Source organism: Urocitellus parryii, chromosome 4 (genome assembly GCF_045843805.1).
Source record: "Urocitellus parryii isolate mUroPar1 chromosome 4, mUroPar1.hap1, whole genome shotgun sequence".
Taxonomy (NCBI): Eukaryota; Metazoa; Chordata; class Mammalia; order Rodentia; family Sciuridae; genus Urocitellus; species Urocitellus parryii.
In genome coordinates, this window is record NC_135534.1 from 46,443,428 (window position 1) to 46,466,391 (window position 22,964).

A 22,964-nucleotide genomic window follows, 5' to 3' on the forward strand; every position below is an offset into this window, starting at 1 on the left:
CGATCAGGTTCCTTATCCTCTACCACTCCCAGGTGGTGTCTTTGGCCTTGTTTCAGCAAGAATCCTGTTAGGTCGGTTTAACCAGAACCCCTTCTTGTCCCTGATATTTCCAGGTCCTAACTTTCCATTCACACACCCACACCCTGCTCCTTGACTACAAACTCCCAGACCCAGGTTATTTTCAAAGCTGAGCCTAATCTCTCTCCACTGCAATACCCCATTGCAGTGGTCCCTGTATCTCTGATGATAGTCCTGAATAATGTGTGTTTTAACACATCTCATTGAATATTTTTTTCTTTAACAGTAGTGACTAGAGGTAGCCTGGGAACATCCGTGCACCCTAAAAGTTCCATGGACCTGGAAAGAAATCTCTCTCATCCAAGTGATTCCCTTGAACAGACACTGGACAGCAAACTGTCCCTGGGCCCACCTTTTGCTCTGAGCTTCTTCCAGGGATGGGGAGCTGGAACTGGGGTGGTGGCCAGCCTGGCCCAGGAATTAAAGGGAAGGAGTGGCTCAAGGACCTGACCTTTTGGTCTAAAGCAAGTACACTGGTCATGAGACTGCTCAGAATAGCCAGAGGAACTACATACAGCTGTCCAGGGAGGCCTAGCATAGCACTGTGCCCTGGAGTGAGCCCCCACCAGGCCCTGTCCCCCACCTTTGAGACAACATATTTCCTCCTTCTTTGAGAGACTCAAACCCAAAGTTTCTGGCAGATGCCAGACCTCCTGAACACAGGTGCCACCCCCAGGGTGCCAGACCTCAAATACTCTCTGAGGTGTGACATGAAGCAGCACTGAGCCCCGCACTAGGAGACATTGGTTTCTGAAGGAGCTGGGCAGCTAACCTGCTCATGTGTGACCTGGGGAAAAGCACTCCTTCCTTGGCCTCACCTTTCTCACTGTCATAATTATAAGCTCCTGTGACACTGAGTATGCAGGAAGATTACAGTCTGAGGGAAGACAAACCCAAATCAAGTAAGGCTGTTAATGAGGTTCTTTTTTTTTCCCCCCCACAAACCAGATAGCTTCTCTGAAGGGAAAGTCCTGGTTCTGAACCCTGACCCAGCCTGTGGGGCCAGCAGAGACACTGCTGGGGAACTGATATGTGTGGTGGGTATGAAGGATAAAGAAGGGTAAGCCAGGAGGAAAGAATGCTCCAGAGGCAACGGTGTATGCACAGGCCTTCAGGCAGGGTAACCCAGCACCAGCAAAAAACAAACAGGCCAGATGGCTGAAGGCTGGGGACATTGAGGATAGCCCACCAGAGGAGACTAGAGAGACGGGAGTGGGGAGGTCATGGGGTCTGCAAGGCCACAGTATGCACAGGGAAGCACTGAAGGGTTTTAGGCAGGCAAGGTAGTGACCTGACAGATTAGTGAGTTGAAAAGACCTCTGTGGCTGCCAAGTGGAAAATGGACTGGCAGGAGCAGGGGCTAAAGGTGGGATAACAGTCAGAAAGCTGCTGGAGAGGTGGGCCTGAGGGAAGAAGGTGGCTTGAAGTAGGAAGAAGATGGAGTTTAGAGATGGTCATGAGGTAACACAAGCAACAGGAGTAATAAGAGCTGCCAACACTTACTGAGCACCTACTGTGTGCCGTGGCTATCCATGATTACCCCCAGCGAGTCCTTACATCAACCCTCTGAGGACGGTTCTGTCATTACCCCATTTGTCTGTAGAAAGGTGAAGGGCTCTGACCAGCAAATGCTAAGTCAGTGATATTCATTACCAGGAGTGGAGTGGGGGGTCTGGTGGCACCATTCAAAGACACAAGGACCCCTATAAAAGTACTATGGGAAAGAGAATACATGGACTGAACAAAGACACACTGGCAAGAGACTCTTGAGGTCCCTCCAGCTTCGTTTTCATTGCTTTTGGGTCTCCTTTACACATTACCAAATAGGGGGATCTGAGGTGAGAGGTCAGGTACCTAGGAAGCCCTAATAACAGCTCTATCCCTGATTTCTCCTCTGCCAAGAGCCCCGTGTCTACTGGGACCCCAGGGATAAACAGAAGTCTATGTCTAGGCTCCTCATTCTAGGTACCAGGTAAGTTTCCTTTCCAGAGGCCTGAGGGGGAGTCAGGGCTACATCAGGTCCCAAAGAGGAGGGGTCCAGGCAAAGAGACAGACTTGGGATAAGGGGTCAGTGGAGAGGGGCAGTGGGGTGGCTGGAGGTAGGCTTCCCCAGCTTGGAGATCATTGGTACTTCTTAGAAATCTGGAAAGTCAAATGACTTTGGGGGACAGATGTGACCACATTCACATACCCCATATACACAGTGGGGACAGTTTCTGGCTTTCAGTCTAGGGACCATCACTGGCTCTGATGTGACAAGAATGACGCTCCTAGTAACAACATACAAATCATAGAAAAAGGCCAGACTTCACACCTGAACTGGCCACCAAGAAAGAAAGGAGGGTGAGTTTCCAGCCAGTTCCCCCAGACTGCCTAACATACCTGCTCTCACACCACTGCATGCAAGGACTATTTGTCTACTGCCAGCTGCCTGGCTAATTCCTGCTTCCCCCACCCCCCCAATGCTTGCCCCAGCATGACCTCCTCTGGCACAGTTCTTATTCTCATGGCCCCAGGAAGTCCCTCTACCCCTTACCACATAAAATCATCATCCTTTTCTCTGTATCTCTGTGGTACACACGCCCCCTCCCCCCACCCCCTACCCCGAATACAAGTGAGGACCATCTTGTCCCAGCTTACCTCGCCCTGTCTTGCCCCCTCAGGTTGGTGTCCAGTAGAGAAGGGCCAGGGAACCAGCTGCTCCAGCCACCACTGATAACCCTCACAGCTCAGATGGAATATCCCACCCTCAGCCAAGTATTGCCCCTATCTTCCAGGGCCAACACCAAGGTCTGGGGTAGGTGGCATCTCTTCAGGGACAGGTGATCTCACAACTGGCCCATATACCAACAGCTGGTCTGGGCTAGAATGGCATTTCTGTTGACATATGAGGATGGGAAATGCCCTCAGTAAGGCAGCTCAGGAGTCCCAGGAGATAGAGGCAGCAGGCAGGATGCTGCACTGAAATTTCATCTTCTGGTTACACCCAGGCCACATAGGGTCTCTCTCATATAGGCACAGCAACATTGATACACATGCCCAGGGCCTCTCTCACACACACAACACATGCTGTCACACATAGGATCTAGCACAGACTCTGACAGAGCCCCACAAACACACAGTCTATCACACACGACATCCACCATGCACAGACGGTCTCATGCACACAGCCTTACATACACACTCAGACTCACATGCAGAGCTCCACATATACAGTTTCACACTTGCCACACACAATACACTCAGAGACACACTCACTTCGAGTCTCACACATTGCATTGGTCTTACACATGCTGTTGCTTTAATATACACTTTATCTCCCTCACAGTCTTGTACACACATAGTTTGCCTCACTAAACACACAAAATCTGACCCTCTCATCCACAAAGAATTTCTCTGACACAGGGATGTCTCTCATATTTTCACCACACACGTGTATGCGTGACCCAGAGTCTCACATATTTTTATTCTCACACACATGAAGAGTCTCTCACACCCACACAGGATCTCTCTTACACAGATTCTCTCTCACACACAGCTTTTCTTTCACACATGCATACAATGTCACACACATACTAGATTCTAGTCTAGAATCTAGAATAAAAATTCCACTCCTGACCCACCAACTGAGGAGGCTTGGGGACCCGTGGTGGGGAGGGGTAAACAAAGGTGACAGCAGCAGCGGCAGAGCAAAGATGGAGGGGGAGGAGGGCGGGCAGCCGCTGGTCTCTGCGCAGGGAGCTGCAGAGAGGCAGCGCAATGCAGCTAGGCCAGCTGGGCAGGCGGCAGGAGCCCTGGTTCTAATCTCAGCTCTTCATTCAGTTCCTGTGTGTCCTTGGGAAGCCCCCTCCCCAATGGGCCTCAGTATCTTCCTCTACTCCCCAGGGTAGTCTAAAAGACTACAATCTTTCTTTTAGGAAGCAACTGGGAGAGTAACATAGGTATGCTAAGGGGAGAGACCCACCAACACCCACCTTCATCCCTGGTACCCTCACTCTCCGACATGCTCTACTGCCCCCAGCATTTCCCTGAGTCTGGTTTTCAATGGACATTCATTTGAGAAACAGTTCAAGACTTTTCAAGTATGGTTTTATACACCAATGAGACCTCAAGCCACACTGAGTGGCCTATTTGTCTCCACTGAGAAGAGGCCATCCCAGAGCCTAGGAAGGTCCTGTCAGAGGAGACGGACAGAGAAGGGGGCTGGAACATCCCATTGATCCCTGATTGTCTTGAAACTCAGGGACATTGGTCAGAGCTCTAAAGTTGAATCCAAGGAGGGGAGTGGAGGTAGAAAGTCATGAGGAAGCTGGGCCTACCCCTTGATTCCAGGAGCCAAGAGGAAGAAAATGCTATCCAAGGTCAAACGTGGGCTGAATGGGCAGCTGCTCTAACACAGGCCTTTTGCCCAGCCTGCTCCCACCCCCTCCCTAGCATGAGCTGGCTCAACCTCTCAGTTCCCCTATTTCTGCCCCTCCCCACAGTTCAGCAAGCCTCCAGTTATATAATATTCTGGCTCTGGTGGCCTCTGTCAGGAGGAAGGAAGGGAAGAGGCCTCAGGGGTCCCAGTCCACTCAAGAATGACAGGAAGCTGACGGCCAGCTCAGGAGAGGATAGGGTCCCAGGAGATTTGGGTTCAAGTGCTACTTGGCCTCCAACTCCCTGGGTGACCTTGGGCAAGATCTTCAGTAGCAAGATAAGAGGTCGGTACTCTCTCTATTGCTCCCTTCCCCCAATATACACACCTGTTCTAGAATTCAAGGTGTAAAATTCTGACCTGCTACCCCCTCCCTCACATGCCTTGCTGTGTTTTATCTCAGTAATAAATCTGCTAGGTCTCTACCTAAGTGGCTATTATCTGCCCCTGGGTACCACCACTTACCCGCCCTCTCCCCCAATGTCCTTCATCCACTGATTCTCTGCAGACTCCTCCCCTCCCCAGCTCCATCCCCCTGGATTTGGCACAGGCTTCAGCTGGCAGGAGGGAAGGGATGTGGAACTGTAAAAGACAGCGGGGCAGAGGCAGTGTTTTGCCTGGGAGTGGGAAGAGGGATAGCTCACAGATACCAGAGGCTGGGCATTAAATTCCCAAGTCTGTCCCTCCCTCACAGGCTGTGGCTTTCTCAGGCCTCTTAGGACAGAGCCTAGGAAGGCCTGAAGAATCTCTTCCAAGGTAGCTGACTGCTATCAGTCTTTCTCTTGGGTTTAGTGACTGATGGTCCAGTAGTAAAGGCCCTCAAGAGTCCACCAGGGCCCCTCCCCCATGTTATAAATGAGGAAACTAATATAGAGAGGCCATCAGAGGGGCCAAGGTCAGCAAGAAAGGACACCTGCTTGTGTCCTTTCTTCCTGACAACAATCTCCTGTCGCTAAAGAGGAGTGGCAGATAAAGACACACCCACCTCACATACCTTGTCCTTGCAGGTTCCCCCTTAAAATCCCCCTCTCTGCCCAACCACACAGGTGTTAGAAGGAAGCACAGGCACAAAGCCCAATGATCCCATCCAAGTGCCTCCCCTTTCCACCAGGAAGAAGGACATACTCTGATCTCAGGAGCAGGTCTCAGAGGGATCACCACACCCCTGCCAGGAAGCCCAGCTATATGAACTACCACACTATTAATTAGCCACAGAGATTCCCCCCAAGACCACCTCCTCAGAATGGCTTGAGGCTGCTCCCTGCGGAGGGGACCCTCTGTCTTAAGCTGCCAGGCAGGCCCGAGGCCCTCTTCCTGGGCAGCTGGCTCCACACACCCCTTTACCTGGGAGGGAGGAAGGGTTCCCCACTTCTCTCTCACGCCAGAGGTCAGTTCACACCTTCACAATGTACATCTGCAAAGACACAAATATGCACGAACAGGCCCTCATGCACACTCAACATACACATGCTCACTCATTTCCACTACATACTTTACCCACCCAAATATACACCACCACACTTACATAAATATGCACACACGATCTACTCATACACACAAACACACCCATTCATACTCACTCATACATATTAAATTCGGCAACACAGGCAGACTCTTTTATACATACAAAATCGTCACCCTGGCAAAGTCACCCCTTTCTCTCTCTTACACATGTACACACCCCTTCAGTTCTGAACTCTCTAGGTGCCACTTTTCAAGTCCACCCCTGCCCGCTGGAGGCAGAGATGCTGCCTCCCTTGCCGGGTTATTCTGATGGGTAAGTTGTCACTTACCCGCGCATAGCGGGACGAGTAGGGGTCCTCAAAGAGCGCCCAGATGCGCGGCTGCCAGCGGCGCCAGAAGCCGCCAGGCCGGCCATCTGGGGAGTCACTCAGCGCCAGGCGTTTGGTCATCTCTAGCTCGTCCTCACCGTCGCCTGAGTCTCCGGGGCCGTCGGCGTCCGCGTCGTCAGCGCTGTTGTCCAGGGGCGCCCCGCCAAAGCTGTCGAGCGCCTCCTCGGCGTCGCGGTGCTGGCGGTACGTCATCCAGCAGCAGGGTTCCACGTCTGTCTCGTCGATGCCCCAGAAGGCCAGCTCCTCCTCGTAGAGCGGCCCACACACGTCGGCTGGGCAGTGCAGCTTGCCCGTGCGGTAGTAGTTCAGGATATGCGCGAAGACGCCTGGGTGGCGGTCGAAGAAGAACTCGTCGGCACGCGGGTCATAGTCGAAGTGGCTGTGGGCGTCGGGCTCCGCCAGCCAGGCGAGCCGCGTGCCCGGCAGCGTGCGCAGCGTCGAGCGGTACGTCTGGTGGCGCGTGCCGCCCACGTTGATCACGATGCGCTCGCTCTCGTCCCCTTGGCCCATCGCGGCGCCCCCTTAGACATGGCGCGGCCCAGCGACACCCATGGGAGCGGCCGCCAGGGGGAGTTGGCGCCGGGGAGGGGGGCGCGCGGCCTCCTCCCCCCTCCCCCCTGCCGTCGGGGAGAACAGAGGAGCGCGGCTCTGGCCACCCCAACCAGTGACCCAAGCCCCTCGGGGTGCTGGCGGTCGGTGCTGGTCCAGGGGAGTGTGCGCGGGATCCCAAGGGTCTCTAGGCGCCAGATGTGGGAGGGAGCTGGTCTGGTTGCGGAGGAAGCAGAGGAGAGGAGGGGAGGGAGAGTGGAAGGGAAGAAGGGAGGGGGGCGGCGCTCAGCAGCGAGCTCCGGGAGGAGGGGAAAGAGGGTGGGGGGGCCGGGCTCCCTTTACCATCTCAGCGGGAAAATGGAGAAATCGACACAAAGCTTTTTGGGGGGAAGGTCAGCAGCTCCTAGGGCCAGAGGGAGAGACCAACCCCCCAGAAGGGGGAGGGGAAGAGAGGGGGCCGGGAAATTCGAGCTCCGCTGTGCGGTGGTCGCCGCAGCACGCTCTAGGCGCGGGGGAGATGGATACCGGCTGCTTTCTCCCTGCGTGGCTGGGCTGCAGCTCGGGGCGCAGGGCGGGCTCCGGCCCCCTTCCTCTCTCCACGCCTGGCTGCCTGCTCCCCTCGGCGGCGGGCGAGCCCGCCCGCCTGCCCGCCCTCCTTGTTCCTTCTCCCCGCCTCCCGGAGGAGATGGCGGGTCCTCTGGGTAGGGGCACACGGGTACAGCCCCGTGGGGCAGCGGCGAGCGCTGCACCGGGTGCGCTTAGGCTCGATCTAGGGCTCCGCTGGGCTGAGCTCGGACGCAGGCTTCCGCGGCGGTGCTGAAGGGACAGCTCCCGGACCGTTGGTGGAGCAGCGCTGGGCCGGGCGGGGGTTCTCCCGGCTGGGTTTGGTTTGCGGGGCCGGCGGGCACTGGCTCCGGTTCCTAGGCGCCCCGCGCTCCGCTCCCTGCTTCGGGCAGGCGGGTGGCGCTGCCGGCCAAGGCGAAGGGGGCTGCGGAGGTCGGGCCCGGTAAGCGGGGGTGGCTGGTCCGGGCGCCGCAAGGCCGGTGAGGCCAGGGAGGCGAGGCGCGGAGCCGCGGCCGCCGCCGCGACGCTGCTTCCACTCCGACTGCTGCTCCGCTGCCTGCTTGCTTGCTCGCTCGCGCGGTCCGCGTCCAGCCCGCCGCTCTCCGGACACGGGCACACGGCGCGCGCAGCCGCACTCGCCCCCGGAGGGAGGCGCCGCGCTGGGTCCTAAAAAGCCCTGATTCCGCGCCCCCCTCCCAGCCCAGCGCGGAACTCGGCCTCCTTCAACCCCAGCACTGGGGGCGCCTGCCGGGCACCGTTCCTCCTGCTCTAGGGGGGACCCGCCAACGCTCCTCCCTCAGGGAACGCCACTCGATGGGCGGGGGCTCTGAGAAACGTCTGGGCCCACACCCCAGGTCAAACTGAGGTGAGAAGGGCGTTGGCACTCGCCCATCTCCTTCCAAACCAGGGACTGTCCCAGCTCTGGGTAAGACAGGACATCCTGACACCTTGACTTGGACTAGTACGGAGCTCTCCGAAGAACCCTTTAATACCGACTTTTCCCGTGGAACCTGAAGTCCCCAAGATTCTTCCAGAGGTACCCTCTTGCATGGGCTCCAAGATATCACTTCCCATTCACCCATATGCATGTCCCCCAGCTCCCCATAAACACCCAATCCCGGACCTCATTAACCCCTTTCGACCCCTTCCTGTTGCTAGGTCCTTAATCACTTAGACCGACCTAGTCTCTCATGAGTAGTGTCACTAGACTCTACCACGTGAATACCAGCTAACTGACCCTCCTGCACTAACTCTGAATTCCTGGGTGGGATCCCTTATGAAAGGCTGCACTTTCTCCTAGGCTCCTGAGTACTGCCATTCCCTCTGTCCTTAAAGCTTCAGCTGCCCTGGGAGTTAAGCCCATGCAGGTCTTGAGGGCTGGCTAGGAGCAGCTGTCTGCTGGGATTCCTACAGTTTCACAGTTGACTGTGGGGGTGGAAGTTGCCCTCACCTCAAAGCCTTTCTCATCCCTGCTTGCCACCAGTGCCTCAGTTTACTTAGTTGAGCAATCATTCCTTTACTCCTTACTTGTTCCAGGCTTTGTCACAGACACAAGGACACAAGGGACAAATCAGATCAAACTCCAACTCCTGCCCTCAAGGAGCTCCCAGCCTTTTGGAGAAGTGGGCAGGTGGGACTGGGCAGAATTGAGGAGGTCAGGCCCAGTTCCAGGGTCAACTGAGCCGAGAAAGAGACTTATTTATTGATCCAAGCCCAGGCCAATCGAACACAGGCTGCCTAGACAAAGAGTGAATTAATTAAGAAGACACAAAGCTCTTATTTACCTGTTGGCAGTTGCTAACTGTGCAGGCAGCTGTCCCTCTACCCTGACCCACAGATGCTGCTATAGGCCTGGGGACAAAGCTCTGCCACACACATCTCTCTACTCACTTGGTCAGGGGAACACTGACCCAGCCACATAGAATCTGTTTGTGGTAGAGGGAAGGCCTAGAGGCATGGTGAGGGGCAAGGGCCAGGGCCAGGAATGAGGGATGGAAGAAGGCCAAAGGGAGACACAGAGAGGCACAATAAAGTCAGAAACAGAGAGATGGGTAGAGACAAAGAAAGGGCTTGAATCTGGGATCAGGATGGCACCCTTTCCTCCAGTGACTGATCTGCATTATTCCTCTAAATAGGAGCTGCTTCCCCTTCAATCACAGAGTAAGGCAGGAAGGAGTGTCCTTGTCACCCTAACCAATTTGTCTCACCCTGTAACCATAAGGAAGCCTGGCTTTATGCAACCCAGCCTAACCCATATTGAGATTTCCAGGACACAGGCTCTCAGAAAGCTCTGGCCCAACTCTAGGAGATAATGAAGCAAGAGAAAAAGATGGGCATAGAGACATGGACACCTACTCCCACCAATTAGATGCCAAGAGACAAGAAAGGCCTCTGGAATCCTTGAGGCCAAATCAGGGGGAGGGTCTGATCAGGGTCTCTTAGGGGTCAATACAGAGCTCCACTCAGGTACTCCTAATGGGGACCTGCAGTGTTACCCAGGTGACAGTGGGGAGAAGTAGGCAGCAGATTGGGTGATTAGAAGCTCTGGTCAGGCCTGGCCCTGGAGGCTGTGCTAGAAAAAGAGAGTAATGCCAGGGTCAGAGGGAGAGAGTATGGGAGGGTATCCATCACACCCTGAAATCCCTGAAGAGGTAAAGAGAGAACACTCAGAGGAGCCACCCCAGTGGGAGAGGGTAGCTGTTCCTGATATCCCAGCCATTCCACTTTAGGATTCTCACTTTGAGCCTGATGACACCCTCCAGCCCAAGCCCCAAGGAATGCCCCTCCTCTTCTGTCACTTAAGCAGGACATAAAAGTCCTTTTTCTCACTTCCCCTTAACACTATGAGAAGACTGGCATTTGCAGAAAGCCCAGAAAAACCAAGAGGACAACACAGGGTGGGGGTGGGAAGCAAGGGGAAAGAACCAAATCAAACAAAAAATGCCAAGAAATGTGGCTGGGGGAAGACTTGTTGACCAAGTCCTGGGTTCTTACCTATAAACACTAACCACGGATCCTTAACTCAGTCAAAAAACCTCACCTCTTTTTCATTTTTGAGCAGTTTCCCCATGCATAACCATCTGCCACTTCCCTTGCAGAGGGAAGCCCTTGCCAGAAGGTCTTTGATGGCTGTGGTTGGGGTTGGGAGTGGGGAACATACTGGTCAGTGGCTGAGAGTATATATGAACCAGCCGGGTGTGGTGGCTGCACACCTGTAATCCCAGCAGCTCAGGAGGCTGAGACAGGAGGATTGTGAGTTCAAAGCCAGCCTCAGCAAAAGTGAGGTGCTAAGCAACTCAGTGATGCCCTGTCTCTAAATAAAATACAAAATAGGGCTAAGGATGTGGCTCAGTGGTCAAGTGCCCCTAAGTTCAATCCTCAGTACAAAAAAAAAAAAAAAAAAAAAAAAAAAAAAAAAAAAAAAAGTATATATGAACCAGGCTGCTTGGGTTCAAATCCCTGTTCCACCATTGACTAGCTGTGACCTGGGAAAATTCTTCAACTTCCCTGTGCCTTAGTTTCTTTATCACTTAATGGGAGCAATAATCATCCCTATGTTCTTAACTCCTTGGCTCTGTAATTTTTCTTTCTCAGGTTAGACAGGAGGGAGCACTGGGCTCCAGGAAGCTCCATGTGGGAACTAAACTGGATGGGGACTAGAAGATGGTGAAGGAAGATCTGAAGCCAAATTTGGCCTATGTTCTCACACCTGGCACTTGCAGGCCTTAGATCTGGTCCTGCTGGGCTCTGGAACTGGCCCAAGTCCAACCCTCAGGCCTTTGTCCAGGTTGGCACAGTCTTCATGCTGCTCTCCCAGGCGGACAACCTCAGTATTCCTGATGGGTTGGGCTGCCACCTTGTGGCTGTATCTGGAAACTAAACTAGGCTGGCCTTGGCCCCTGTAGGCTTTGGGTAGCCTTGTTGTGATAGAAGACAGTAGGTCTGGCAGATGTCCCCTCCCCAGATCAGACCTCCTCATTCCAGAGGGCAGAGGAGAATGAACCTAAAGCTGCCATTGGGGGAAATTGATGATCTTGGCCATAGGATCTGTAGATTAAGTCCTTGTACTTAACCAGGACTGGGCTGGAGCAGGGTGTACAGCTGTTCCTTCTTGCAACCTCTTGGGTAGGAGGTCCCAGATCTCTTAAGCCATGAAAACCCTAGAAAGGGGCTAAGGTGAAGAACATTCTGGGGAGATGTCTAGACCAGAATGTTTCAACTTTTGCACTGTTGACATTTTGGACCAGATAATTCTTTGCTGGAGATGTGTAAGGTGCTGTACTATGCATGGAAGAAAGTTTAGCAGGGCTCTATCCACTAGATGTCATTAGAACCCTCTTCTCCAATAGCAGTCATAAAAAAAATCTATAGACTTGTGTCTGCCAAGTGTCCCCTGGGGTCTAATTTTTTCTCCATTTGAGAGAATCCCTGATCTAGACAGACTTGGTTACAAATCTTATTTTTGCTGTTTACTAATTGTGTAAGCTAGTGTCTCTAGGTTTCTGTTTCCTCATCTGTTTAAAAGGGAATACTATTTTGTGAGAATTTGCCTCACATCCTCTCCTCTTTTTTTCTCCCTCCCTTGAGGCTGCATACCTGCCCCCATCTCTTTGTGACCAGCCCTCACTTGGCCTCTCTCTCTCATGGGTTCCAGTCATTTCAGGGTGGCCCAGGGACAAAGCATCAGGCCTCCTTGGGTGGGCTTGGCCTTTCAGAAGGGCTTTGACTCCTCTCTGTGCTGACTGTGGGAATGAGGTAGGGAGATGGGAGTTGATGATGGGCGTGGTAAGGTATATGAAAATGGTCAGGGGTGCACATGTACAGAGAAGATGGGTGAGTGCAGGCTCTTCTACAAGCCTGTCCCTAGCAAGACTGGGTAGGGGGCCACTGAGTTCTCCCAGATGTAACCAGAGACTTGTGGCTCTTCTGATGGGAAAAGCTTTGCAGTTCCATGTGTGCCTTGCTGCACTGGTGGGTACCTGTGTATGTATGTGTCAGTCCCCAGAGACATGTGGTCAGCAGTGTGCCAGGGTTGGTCCAGGTGGTGTAGAGGCTAAAGTCAAGACATTTGTGTGTGTGTGTGTGGGGGGGGGTAATTCCTTTTTAAAAAGGCAAAAAAAAAGAATACAAATTGGGGACAAAAATGAATATTTTATTTAGACTTAGAAAATAAATCAGGACCAAATATAAATTTTTAAAAGCTGATAAATTCCACTGTGTTATTCATCTTTTTGTCACTGGGACAAGATACCTGAGAAAAGCAACTTAGACAAGGAAAGATTTATTTGAAGGATGGAGGAAAACTATGTACTCCATGGTGGCCAGGAAGAAGAGAGAGAAGGGAAGGGCCAGGACAGGATACAGTCCCCAAGTGCATACCCACAAGGACCCACTCCCTTCAACTACATCCCCCTCCCACAATTTCCACCACCTCCTAATAATACTATCAAATTATGTATCCATTAATGAATTAATCCACTGATGAGGTCAGAGCCCAAGACCTACTCTCTTTCCCAAAGGCTCCATCTCTGAATATTGCTGCATTGGAGACCAAACTTCCAACCCATGAGCCTTTGGGGAACATTCCAGATCCATAACAATAACAAAACATTTTTAAAAATCCAGAAATTAATCTTATTTTTATTTACTGCCTTGTACACCTATGTAATACTTTTAAGAAAGTTATATTTATGTGGAAGCATTCAGAATGCCAACAAAAACAATTGCCATATTTTTTGGCAATTTGACAATGATATTCAGTTATAAAAATATTTTGTATAAGCTACATCAAAAATGACTGAAAGTGAAAAATATATTACCCCTCTTTATAGAACTTTTGGAGGGCACCAACAAGAACCACATTATTATTTCATGCCAGTTTTCAGCTCTCTGGTTGTACCAGGCAAGGTTAGTGCTTATTGAAAATAACACCAGGACAGGGCTGTATAATGTATTTACAGAACGCAAGGGACCCAAATATATAAAACAATCTTGAAAAAGAAAAACGAAACTGAATACTGACACTTTCTAATTTCAAAACTAACTACAAAGCTACAGTAATCAAGACTGTGTGGCACTGATATAAGGATAGATATATAGATGGATAGAATAGAATTGAGAATCTAGAAAATAAACCCATACATATGGGCAATTACTTTTTGGCAAGGATTCCAAGCCAATTGGATGGAGAAAGAATAGTCTTTTCAAGAAACGAGCTAGAACAACTGGATACCTGTGTGCACAAGAACAGATCTGGACCCCTTCTTTATACTATATAAAAATTAACTATAAATGGATCAAATTCCTAAATGTAAAAGTTAAAACTGTAAGATTCTTATGAGAACTTGGGCTAGGTAATGGTGTCTTGATGTGATCACAAACAAGCAAAAAAAAAAAAAAAGACAAAAGATAAATTAGACTTCATTGAAATAAGAATAGAATAAAATGAAGGATCTTTTGTGTTTCAAAGAACATGAAAAGACAATCTGCAAAGCGATAGAAAACATTTGAAAACCATGTGTCTGATAAAAGTGTAGTATGTAGAATGTATAAAGAATTCCCATAACTCAACAATAAAAAGACAACACAATTTAAAAATAGGCAGAGGATTTGAAAATTACCAAAGATATACAAATGGCCAATAAGACGTGAATACATGTTCAACATCATTAATCACTAGGGAGATGAAACTCGAAACCATAATGAGATACTACTTTGTACCCATTAGGATGGTTAAAATAAAAAAGACAAACAATTGTAAGTGTTATAGAGGAGATGGAGAAATTGGAATTCTCATACATTGTTGATAGGAATGTGAAATGGTGCAGCTGCTTTGGAAAAAGTTTGGCAGTTCTTAAAAATTTAAACATAGAGTTATTATACACCCAGCAATTTCAATTTTAAGTAAATATCCTAGAGAATTAAAAGTATACATGTATACAAAAATTTGTACATGCATGTCCTTTGAGATATTAATAGTAGCTAGGTGGAAAAAACCCAATGTACATCAACTGATAAAGAGAGAAATAAAATGTGATATATCCATACACAGGAATATTATTCAGCCACAAAAAGAAATGAAGTACTAATACGTGCTAAAGCATGGACAATCCTTGAAAACATTGTTCTGAGTGAAAGAAGTCCTCTATGAAAAAACACATATTGTGTGCTTCTATTCATATAAATTGTCCCAAAGAGGCAAATCCGTGGAGTCAGAAAATAGATTAGTGGTTGCCAGTTTTCTGGGAAAGGAAGGATAGTAGGGAGTGATTGCTAATGGGGATAAATTTCTTTTGGAGGTGATGGAAATGTTCTGGAATTAGATAGTGGTGATGGTTGCACAACCCTGTGAATATGGTACAAAGTAATGAAATATACACTATAAAGGGTGAGTTTTATATCATATGAATTATAACAATAAAATATTTTGAAAAAATATAAGGAAAGATCAGCTAACCAGGAGGTCAGAGAAAAATCTTAGTCTATATGTTCCCAGATCCCTTATCTGTAAAAGATCTACTTCATTATCTTTTTTGTTTTCCTGAAATGCTTTAAGTGAAGTACTAAAGAATTTCAGATGTGAGATGTTATGGTTTGGATATGAGGTGTCCCACAGTAAGCTCTTGCTAGACAATGCAGGAATGTTCAGAGGTGAGATGAATAGTTTATAAGAGGTGTAACTTAATCACTGGACTAATCCATTTAATATATTAATCTAAATGGACTAAATGGGTGGTAACTGTAGGCAGGTGAGGCGTGGCTGCTGGAGCAGGTCACTGGAGGTGTGCCTTTGGGATTTTATTTCCTCCTCAGCTCTTCACTCTTTCTCCTTCCTGGCTGTCATGAGTTGAGCTGCTCTCCTCTGCCACACCCTTCCGCCATGATATTCTGCCTTGCCTGGAGCCCACAACAATGGAGTGAGCTGACAATGGACTGAACCTCTGAAACTCTGTGCCCCAAATAAACCTTTCCTCCTCTGGTTTGTTCTTTCAGGTATTTGGATCGTGGTGACAAAAAGCTGACTAACACATGGGATATGCCTTTTAAAATAATTAATTTATTTTACAAAGTGAAAGCTGAAGCCCAAATAGGTTAGGTCACATTCCAAGGCTCCCAGCTGATGAGTGGCACAGTCAGGCCTCAATCCCATGCCACCATGTAGCCATCCATGTATTATTCTGGACTCACTTTTCCCTGCTCCTGGGAAAGTTCTACATGAATTAAAACCCACTGTTAATTGTTGTCGGAAAAAAATATTAACTATGCAAAAATGATCCTGTATGGTATTAAAACAAATATTACCCAATCTCAAATCAATTTTTTTTTAATAGTAGTGACTTGTGTGCAGGTGGCATAAATGTTTTACAGATAAGAAAAAAACTCGTTCTTCATCATCATCACATCATGTTCTTTGTCCTCATGTTCTTCCTCCTCTCCTCATTTTTCTGCCTTCCCCCTGTTCCTCCCTTTTCTTGCCTTTTCCAGCCTACCCCTTTCCACCTGCAGCCTGCACATTCTTTGATTGTTTCTTCAAGTGACGTGGTTTTATACTAAGATTTTTTTGATATAGAGAACAGAGAGATCATTCCGTCTTTCTTTCAACAAAGTTTTGATCAAAACTTGTTTGTACCATTAATAATTTCAGGAAGCTTCTTTCAGGCCCACAGCTCTATTAGAAATGTCATGTACAGGGCTGGGGATGTGGCTCAAGCGGTAGCACACTCGCCTGGCATGTGTGCGGGCCAGGTTCGATCCTCAGCACCACATACAAACAAAGATGTTGTGTCCACTGAAAACTAAAAAAAATAAATATTAAAAAAATTCTCTCTCTCTTAAAAAAAAAGAAATGTCATGTACATTTTTAGGATTGGTGTCACATTTGGGGAAATCTCAATCAAGTTTCTTTCCTCTGGGGGCTGTAAGAGCTCAAGGCATTTTGAATTCTCTTGTATGGTAATAAATTTTAAATATTTTTCATTGGTAAAGTTCATTAAAATTGTGTTGGTGTTGACGTCTTGTTATAGTGGCATATTATAAATCGTATGCTGTCTTTGTTAATGTCAGTATTTTGTGCCAGATGAGCAAAAAATTTAAATATTTTCCCAATGTGTTTATATGATTCACTATTCTTCATTGACTGGATTATCAAACAATACAAGAGTCTTTTCCACATCTATTCAAAAGCTATCCCTTTCTTGTAATAACTACTTTTTGGAATGATCTAAATACATGTTTTAGATACGTTTGTCTTCTTAATGTTAGAATCATTTTAACTTACATCATGGTTCAACATTATTACCTCTTTAAAAATATTCCATTTATTTAAAATACACTCCACTCACCCCAAATGAAATTCATACATTTAGATAGGATCTCAATGTGCCCCCAAAGCAAACCAACTCAAGGAGGAACCAGAAAGAGGCAATGGTCATAACCAATAGCTTAGAGTAATTTACTTTGGAAAATTAAAGAAGAACTAGGCCATGTGGACATATTTCTAGGGCTTCTTTCAGGGCCTTGGAAGGGATTCATGCAAGGGAGAGGACCTGAAGCCTAAACTCTGTGGGCGGTTTGGTATATCAGCCTCTGGTGATGCACTCTAATCATAGGAGCACATATGTTAAGACACATGCTACATCTCTGGAGGGCATGGCATTGGTGCTTACTCAGGTGCAGCTCAGGTAAAAATGGCCTCATGTGCAAGAGACGTTTCAGCTACACTGCAAATGGGGTTAAGCTCGGCTAGATGTTCCCCATGGGGATTAAGGTAAGAGACAAGCCAGGAAGGTGCCTGAACCCTGTTTTTCTGTGAATGATCTAATCTCCAGCTGCTCCCCTATCTCCTAACTTTCCTCACTCCTCTCTTGACTTCTTCTGTGGAGGTGGCATAGCAAGGGAGCTGAGATTACAGTGTACAGAGTCCCTCAGCCTGAGTGCAAATCCTGCTTCACGACTGACTTGGTCCAGTAAGAGTTCTTCTGGGAATCTTCTAACTGGAATTCAATGTTGAGATGAGTTGCTGGACTAGGAGAGGGTAAAGCTAAGTAGAGACAAAGGGGGAGATGCATGAAAAAGTGAAAGGGCTCTAGTCCCAGCTCCTGACACCCATGGATAGAGTGGTGCTTACAGCTTTACTTCCAAATTGTCCTTTCAGACCACCTCCTTGTGGGGTGTAAGCTAGTTTGAATGTGGTTTCCATTACTCATGACCAGAAGCATCCAGTCTAAATGTATCTCTATACCTGTTTCTCCTTCGGATGTCCCCATCCTTATAATGGCACCAAAATACACTCAAAAGTGAATCAGAGCCTGAAGTCATTCATGGCTCCTTCTTTCTCTTCACTTCCCTACAGTCTCCACATACAAGGGGCTGTGAACAGTTATGCAGGTTGGTCATGGAGCAAGAGCAACTGGATAAGGAGGTGAGTGGGGGCTGAGGTCCAACTTACTCTCTGCTTGCTGAGCTGTGATCCCTGCTGCAAGGCAGTTTCCCCAGGAGTGAAACTCAGTGCAGAAATCCTGCTTCCTCCTCTTGTCACCTGATTACCTTCTCATTCCCCACTTTCATCTCTCATTGCACCCTTTGCTTTTCCTTAGAGCATTTCTCACCATTTATAACATTAAATTTATTCACTTGATTCTTTGTCTAATGGCCATTTCCTCCTCAGCTTTTAAGCTGTAGGAAAATAGGGAGTCTGTCATCAAAGGTCTCCACTGTACCCACAACACCTGTAATTATTTGGCACAACAGTCTCCAATTCTATGCCTCCTTTCCATCCCCATCACTGCCCCATTTCAGGACATGTCATATGTCTTCTCTGAGCAAAATCAATGATCTCATGACAGATCATCCTATTTCAAGTTTTGTTCCCTCTTATCCATTCTGCCAACCCAAACTGACCTTTCTAAAATACAGGTTTATTTATATCCTTTCCCCATTTTGATTCTTCTGTGACTCCCTATTGCCCTCAGGATAAAGACCAAATGAGGCCCACTGTGGCTCTGTCTCTGCCTTTTCCCCATTTCACCTCTAGCCCCTTCCCTTTAAGCACATAGTTCTATAAGGCATGGCTTTTTCTCACCTCTGGGTCTTTGCACTTGCTGTTTTCTCAGCTTGGAGCACCCTCCTTTGATCCCTCTTTCCTGACCAGTTTCTTCAAGACTGTTTTTAGAGTTTATCTGTTTGTCTATACCTTCCCTAGAAGGTTAGGGAACCCTCCCCTCTTATCCCATGACACATACACCCCTATTATAGTGCTTCATTCTTTGAAATATAACACGCTCCAAATGTTTCCCAAGGGCAGGAACTGCATCCAACGTTCTCTGTTTTTCCCCAACACAGGACTTGCCATCTGTTGAACAGGTAAAGTCCTGAATGAGCTCTCAAGGGCCTCAAAGGAGTGTGAAGAACCCTGAGGAGCATCTGAGGAAGCAGCCAGAAGACAAGCAGAGCATCACTAGTAATAGAATGCTCCAGGTGGCTGCTTGGGGACCCTGTGTTGAGGGAGCAGAGGCTCTCCTCAGATCAGAGAGTGGATCCTTATGTGTGGCACAAGGCTGGTCCTTCTGGCACGGGCCCAGGACTCCACAATCAAAGCCTTGAAAGTGGGCCTGTAGGTTTTCGAGAAGAGGGTTTGCATGGGTGGAGATATATGTGGACAGGGAGAAACTTTATCCAGAGATGCACAGAGGTGGCTATGTGTATGTGGTGTCCCTCCATGGGCTTTGTCTTCTCTTGTTTCTCAAGCTACAGCTCAACTGGTGCCTCATTCAGGAAGTATTCCTCACGCTCTGGCTGAAACAATGACCCCTCCCCTGCTCTTGGAGAGTTTATAGCCTGATGAACACCTAGACCCACTGTGTTCCTGTGCCCTCTCCTCACAGGCTTTGGGCCCTGTGTCCTTGAGATGAGACAGTACAAAGATGTTTCAAGCATGGGTTCCTGAGTAGAGAAGCCTTTCTGATTGTGCCCTCCCCTTGTGGTTACACCTATCATTAAGAGCCTTTAAGTGCCATACCGCTTGCAATGCTCCTCCAGGGCCATTTAGTTTTTACTTCTAATGCCATGAGCACCCTCCCATCCTTCTGGGAGAACCACTGACTTGTGTGTGGTGATACACCTCAAGGTTGGAGGAACCTCCCCTCCTATTAATAGAGACAAGCATCTTCCTTTCTTGCTGCCTCCTTGCAACCGTCAGCCGCCTACAGGGGTCGCTGCGGGACAGCTGGCTCAGCCTGCGGAGTTTCCTCGGATCCTGCTCCCACGATAAGGGAAAGCCAAGCCACCGAGCCACCGTGGTATAAATTAGCGTTTTTATTTCGAACACCTTGAGCGAGCGAGCGCCCGCGGCTCTCCCGCCCGACGTATAAACATACAAAGTCCCTGTTGCACCACACACCATGCCTCAGAGATAAATACAGCCCTAGGGGCTCCTGCTCTGGCAAAGCAACTCTTATTTACAGGAATAGATTACAAAAGTATTACAAAAAGTGGTCCTGAACCGCGGCGGGGTAGGGGTGGGGTACGGTTACACCAGTTACATTTGGGACTGGAGGGCACCTCGTCGGCTATGGGAAAGAGTGGGTGTCGCGAGGGCTTTGGAAAAGAGGGGACACGCCACTCCCACAAAAAAAAAAAAAAAACCTGGGCATGGGGAAAGGGGCGGGGCTTAGGTTTGGGAGGGTCTCTATCCAAATGGAGTGGGAGGCAGCAAGGAAAGGGAACCTGGCTCCTCAAGGATCAGCTATGGCTCATGGAGAAACCCCAAATGGCCATCACGTGGGTATCAGGGCAGGGTGCTTCGTGGAAAACACGGGCTGAGTTCTTGCCCTGTTGGGGGGACGGGAAGAACATTTCGGTTCTCCCACCTCGGGAGGGGTCGCTTTTCAAGCGCAGTTGGGAGGAGTGGCATTTAAGCTCTATCTTTTGGGTGCGAGATACCCTAGGGGTACCATCCCTTGGGTAGGCAGCGGCGCCCTCTGACACTGCAGCCTGCCCCTTTCAGAGCACTTGGTAGATCGGGTTAGGGTTCGTGCCTGCAGGGCACTGCGGGGCGGCTTCCGGGGACGGGGCAGGGGTCCCACGCTCGCCCTCACTGGAGTCAGCTGCCTCTTGTTGGAGTGGAGGTGACTCTGGTGTCGCATCAGTCATCAGGAGCGCGGGCGCCGCAGGACTCTCAGTGGAGATGCGCTCCACAATGCTGGACAGGCAGTCGAGGCTCGACACCGCAGCACTCTTCCCGGACCTGGGCTCTGCGCGGGGAGGAGTAGGCTAGTAAGCAGGGGTTGAACCATGGCAAGTCTCTCACCCCATGGGTCCAATGCTTTGGGGCAGAGGGGAAACTGAGGACCTACCAGAGTCTGGGACTGTCCAGAGAGAGTGGGGGGCGAAAGGGGAAGTAGCTGAACGTTTAGGTTTTCATTCCCTGCACCATCACCAACATATATGTATGCTGGGGGTGGAGGTACTAGTTAGAGGGAAGACTGAACAGCTCAAAGGGGACAGGGAGGCAGGGCTAGGCCGGGTATACGCACCGCTGGGTGCCTCATTGTAGTAGGCGCCGTCATAGCAGGTCCGCCGCCGGGCGCCGCTTGGGGGGCCGCTATAGTCCATCTGTAAACGGCAAGGATGACCACGTCAGGTCGGCGGGACTGCGAAGAGCCCTAGCACCACTCCCTATAGCTGCCCCCTCCCCAACTCCAAAATTTCAGCCACGAATTCCGGCACCGCGTCTGTTGGTCTGGCATGAGCTCAGATCTGCATTATGCAGGGCCAAACAAATGAAGGATGGATGTATCTGCATTTTAAAAAATATTTATTTTTAAAGTTTTTAGTGGACACAATATCTTTATTTTACATTTATATGGTGCTGAGGATTGAACTCAGTGCCTCAAGCATGTTAGGCGAGCACTGTACTACTGAGCCACAACCCCAGCCTCATCCCCCTCCCCCGCCAGTATCTGCATTTTGGAAGTAGGGATAAGTGAAGAAAAAGCGTGCCTTTATGTTCGCGGAGTAGTATTCTAACAGCTCCGCCAATCCTGCGGATCGCGGAAGTCTTGCGCACCTCCACAGTAGTAGGCTACTCCTGCGACAGCTGCCCAGTACACCGGGATCCACGCCCCCCCCACCCCCGCGACCACTGCCCAGTTCACCAGGAAGGCCCACCCCTCAGGGTTCAGTCCCCTGTGTTCAGAAACGAGTCGCATATATCCCTAGCGCTGCCTTCTTTTCTCCTCCCCCCTGGGGTACCAGCCTTACCATGCCGTCAGAGCAGTTGGAGCGTGGGCTGGATGCGTCTGAGTCGCCGCTGTAGTGCTCGCCGCTGCGGCCTGGGGGCAGCGGGCCCGGCGCATAGAAGGCAGTAGCACCAGGGGGCGCGGCGTCTTGGTCGCGCAGCAGAGCCTGAAGGCCCTCGATGTAGCGGATGGCATTGCGCAGGATTTCCACCTTAGGCAGCCGCTGGTTGGGGTTGCTGGACGTGCAGCGCTTGAGCGTCTCAAAGGCCTCATTAACTTTGCTCAGGCGGCGCCGCTCACGCATGGTGGCAGCCTTGCGACGGTCTGCGTTGGTAGTCTTGCGCTTGCAAGCCTTGCAGGCCCACAGTAGGCAGCGGCCCGCCTGGTGGTGCCCGCTGGGAGCGCGCACATGCTCATCCTCGCGCGCGCTGGGGGCCGGGAGAACAGCTGCAGGGAAGTGGGAATGCTCCTCGGGCTTCAGGAGCGCTCCCACGTGCACGAGGCGCGGGTCAAGATCCTCGAAAAAGCGCAGGTCCGGGGAGTCGAAACATGGGTCGTCGTAGAAGTCGTCTGCTGTGGCAAAAGAGCAGAGGGAACCGTCTGGGCCCGTCAAGTCCACGTCTCGGAGCGGGGGCGACAGTAGCTCCATATCCCAGCAGGGAACCTGGCCTCGCCCAACTTGAAAAGACAGGAGTTGCCCAGAACTTTCTTGTCACTCCAAAGTCCCGGCGGTGCAGTGGCAAAGTGCCGGGCGTTTGAATGCACGCCCGACTGTCCTCACCCCGCCCTGTCCTGTGGGGCGGGACGTGTGGCAAAGCAACGGAGCGCTCTGGGGCTTCCTTACCCCTAACTTCGCGCGCGCCAGGAGCTCTGGGCTATTTATCTGTGGTAGCCTAAATGCCCGGGTGCTGGAGCAGGCGGCTGGGGGCGGGGGAGCCTAAGGCCAATAGGAACGGAGCGGGGCGGAGCTTGGGGTCCCCAGGGTGGCGGCTGTGGCCTTAGAGTGCCCCCCGCCCCTCCCTCTGTACTAGTGTGCTTGTGCTCTGGCCCCTCCCTAGATAGGGAGAGAGGCAGACTGGCAGCCCAAAGCCAGTAGCGCCTCGTCTTCCAGCACACCCTTTCCAAGCCTCCCCAGCACAGGACACTTGCGTCCACTGGGAATGCTGTCCGGGAGCATTCATCTCGGAGTTTACTTTGGACCCCAGTCTGTCGCCTGTTTTTTAAAGGAAAGTAGAAGCAGGACAAAGGTAGAAATCAGACCAGGAG

General features: G+C 50.2%; 2 protein-coding genes and 1 long non-coding RNA gene across 4 annotated transcripts in view; 1 reads left to right on the forward strand and 2 right to left on the reverse strand.

Moving 5' to 3' along the window:
• Kcnc1 (potassium voltage-gated channel subfamily C member 1) overlaps window positions 1-8,187 on the reverse strand; it is a 43,298-nt gene extending 35,111 nt beyond the window's left edge. For both annotated transcript variants that reach the window (XM_026399019.2, XM_026399020.2), the window contains exon 1: window positions 6,289-8,187. In XM_026399019.2, coding sequence (XP_026254804.1) covers window positions 6,289-6,858 — 570 coding nt within the window. In that variant the 5' untranslated portion in view covers window positions 6,859-8,187. The remainder of the gene's footprint in view (window positions 1-6,288) is intronic.
• A 122-nt stretch (window positions 8,188-8,309) lies between these two features.
• LOC113189964 (uncharacterized) lies at window positions 8,310-19,492 on the forward strand. Its single transcript, XR_003301709.2, has 3 exons — window positions 8,310-8,497; window positions 17,813-17,881; window positions 18,802-19,492. It is a non-coding gene; the product is annotated as an uncharacterized LOC113189964 (long non-coding RNA).
• Window positions 19,493-19,760: 268 nt separating this feature from the next.
• On the reverse strand, window positions 19,761-22,557 carry Myod1 (myogenic differentiation 1). Its single transcript, XM_026398980.2, has 3 exons — window positions 21,721-22,557; window positions 20,994-21,072; window positions 19,761-20,711 (listed from the first exon to the last, which is right to left on the reverse strand). The coding sequence occupies exons 1-3, from the start codon at window positions 22,345-22,347 to the stop codon at window positions 20,461-20,463; spliced, it is 957 nt and encodes a 318-aa protein (XP_026254765.1). The 5' UTR covers window positions 22,348-22,557; the 3' UTR covers window positions 19,761-20,460.
• Window positions 22,558-22,964: the final 407 nt, after the last annotated feature.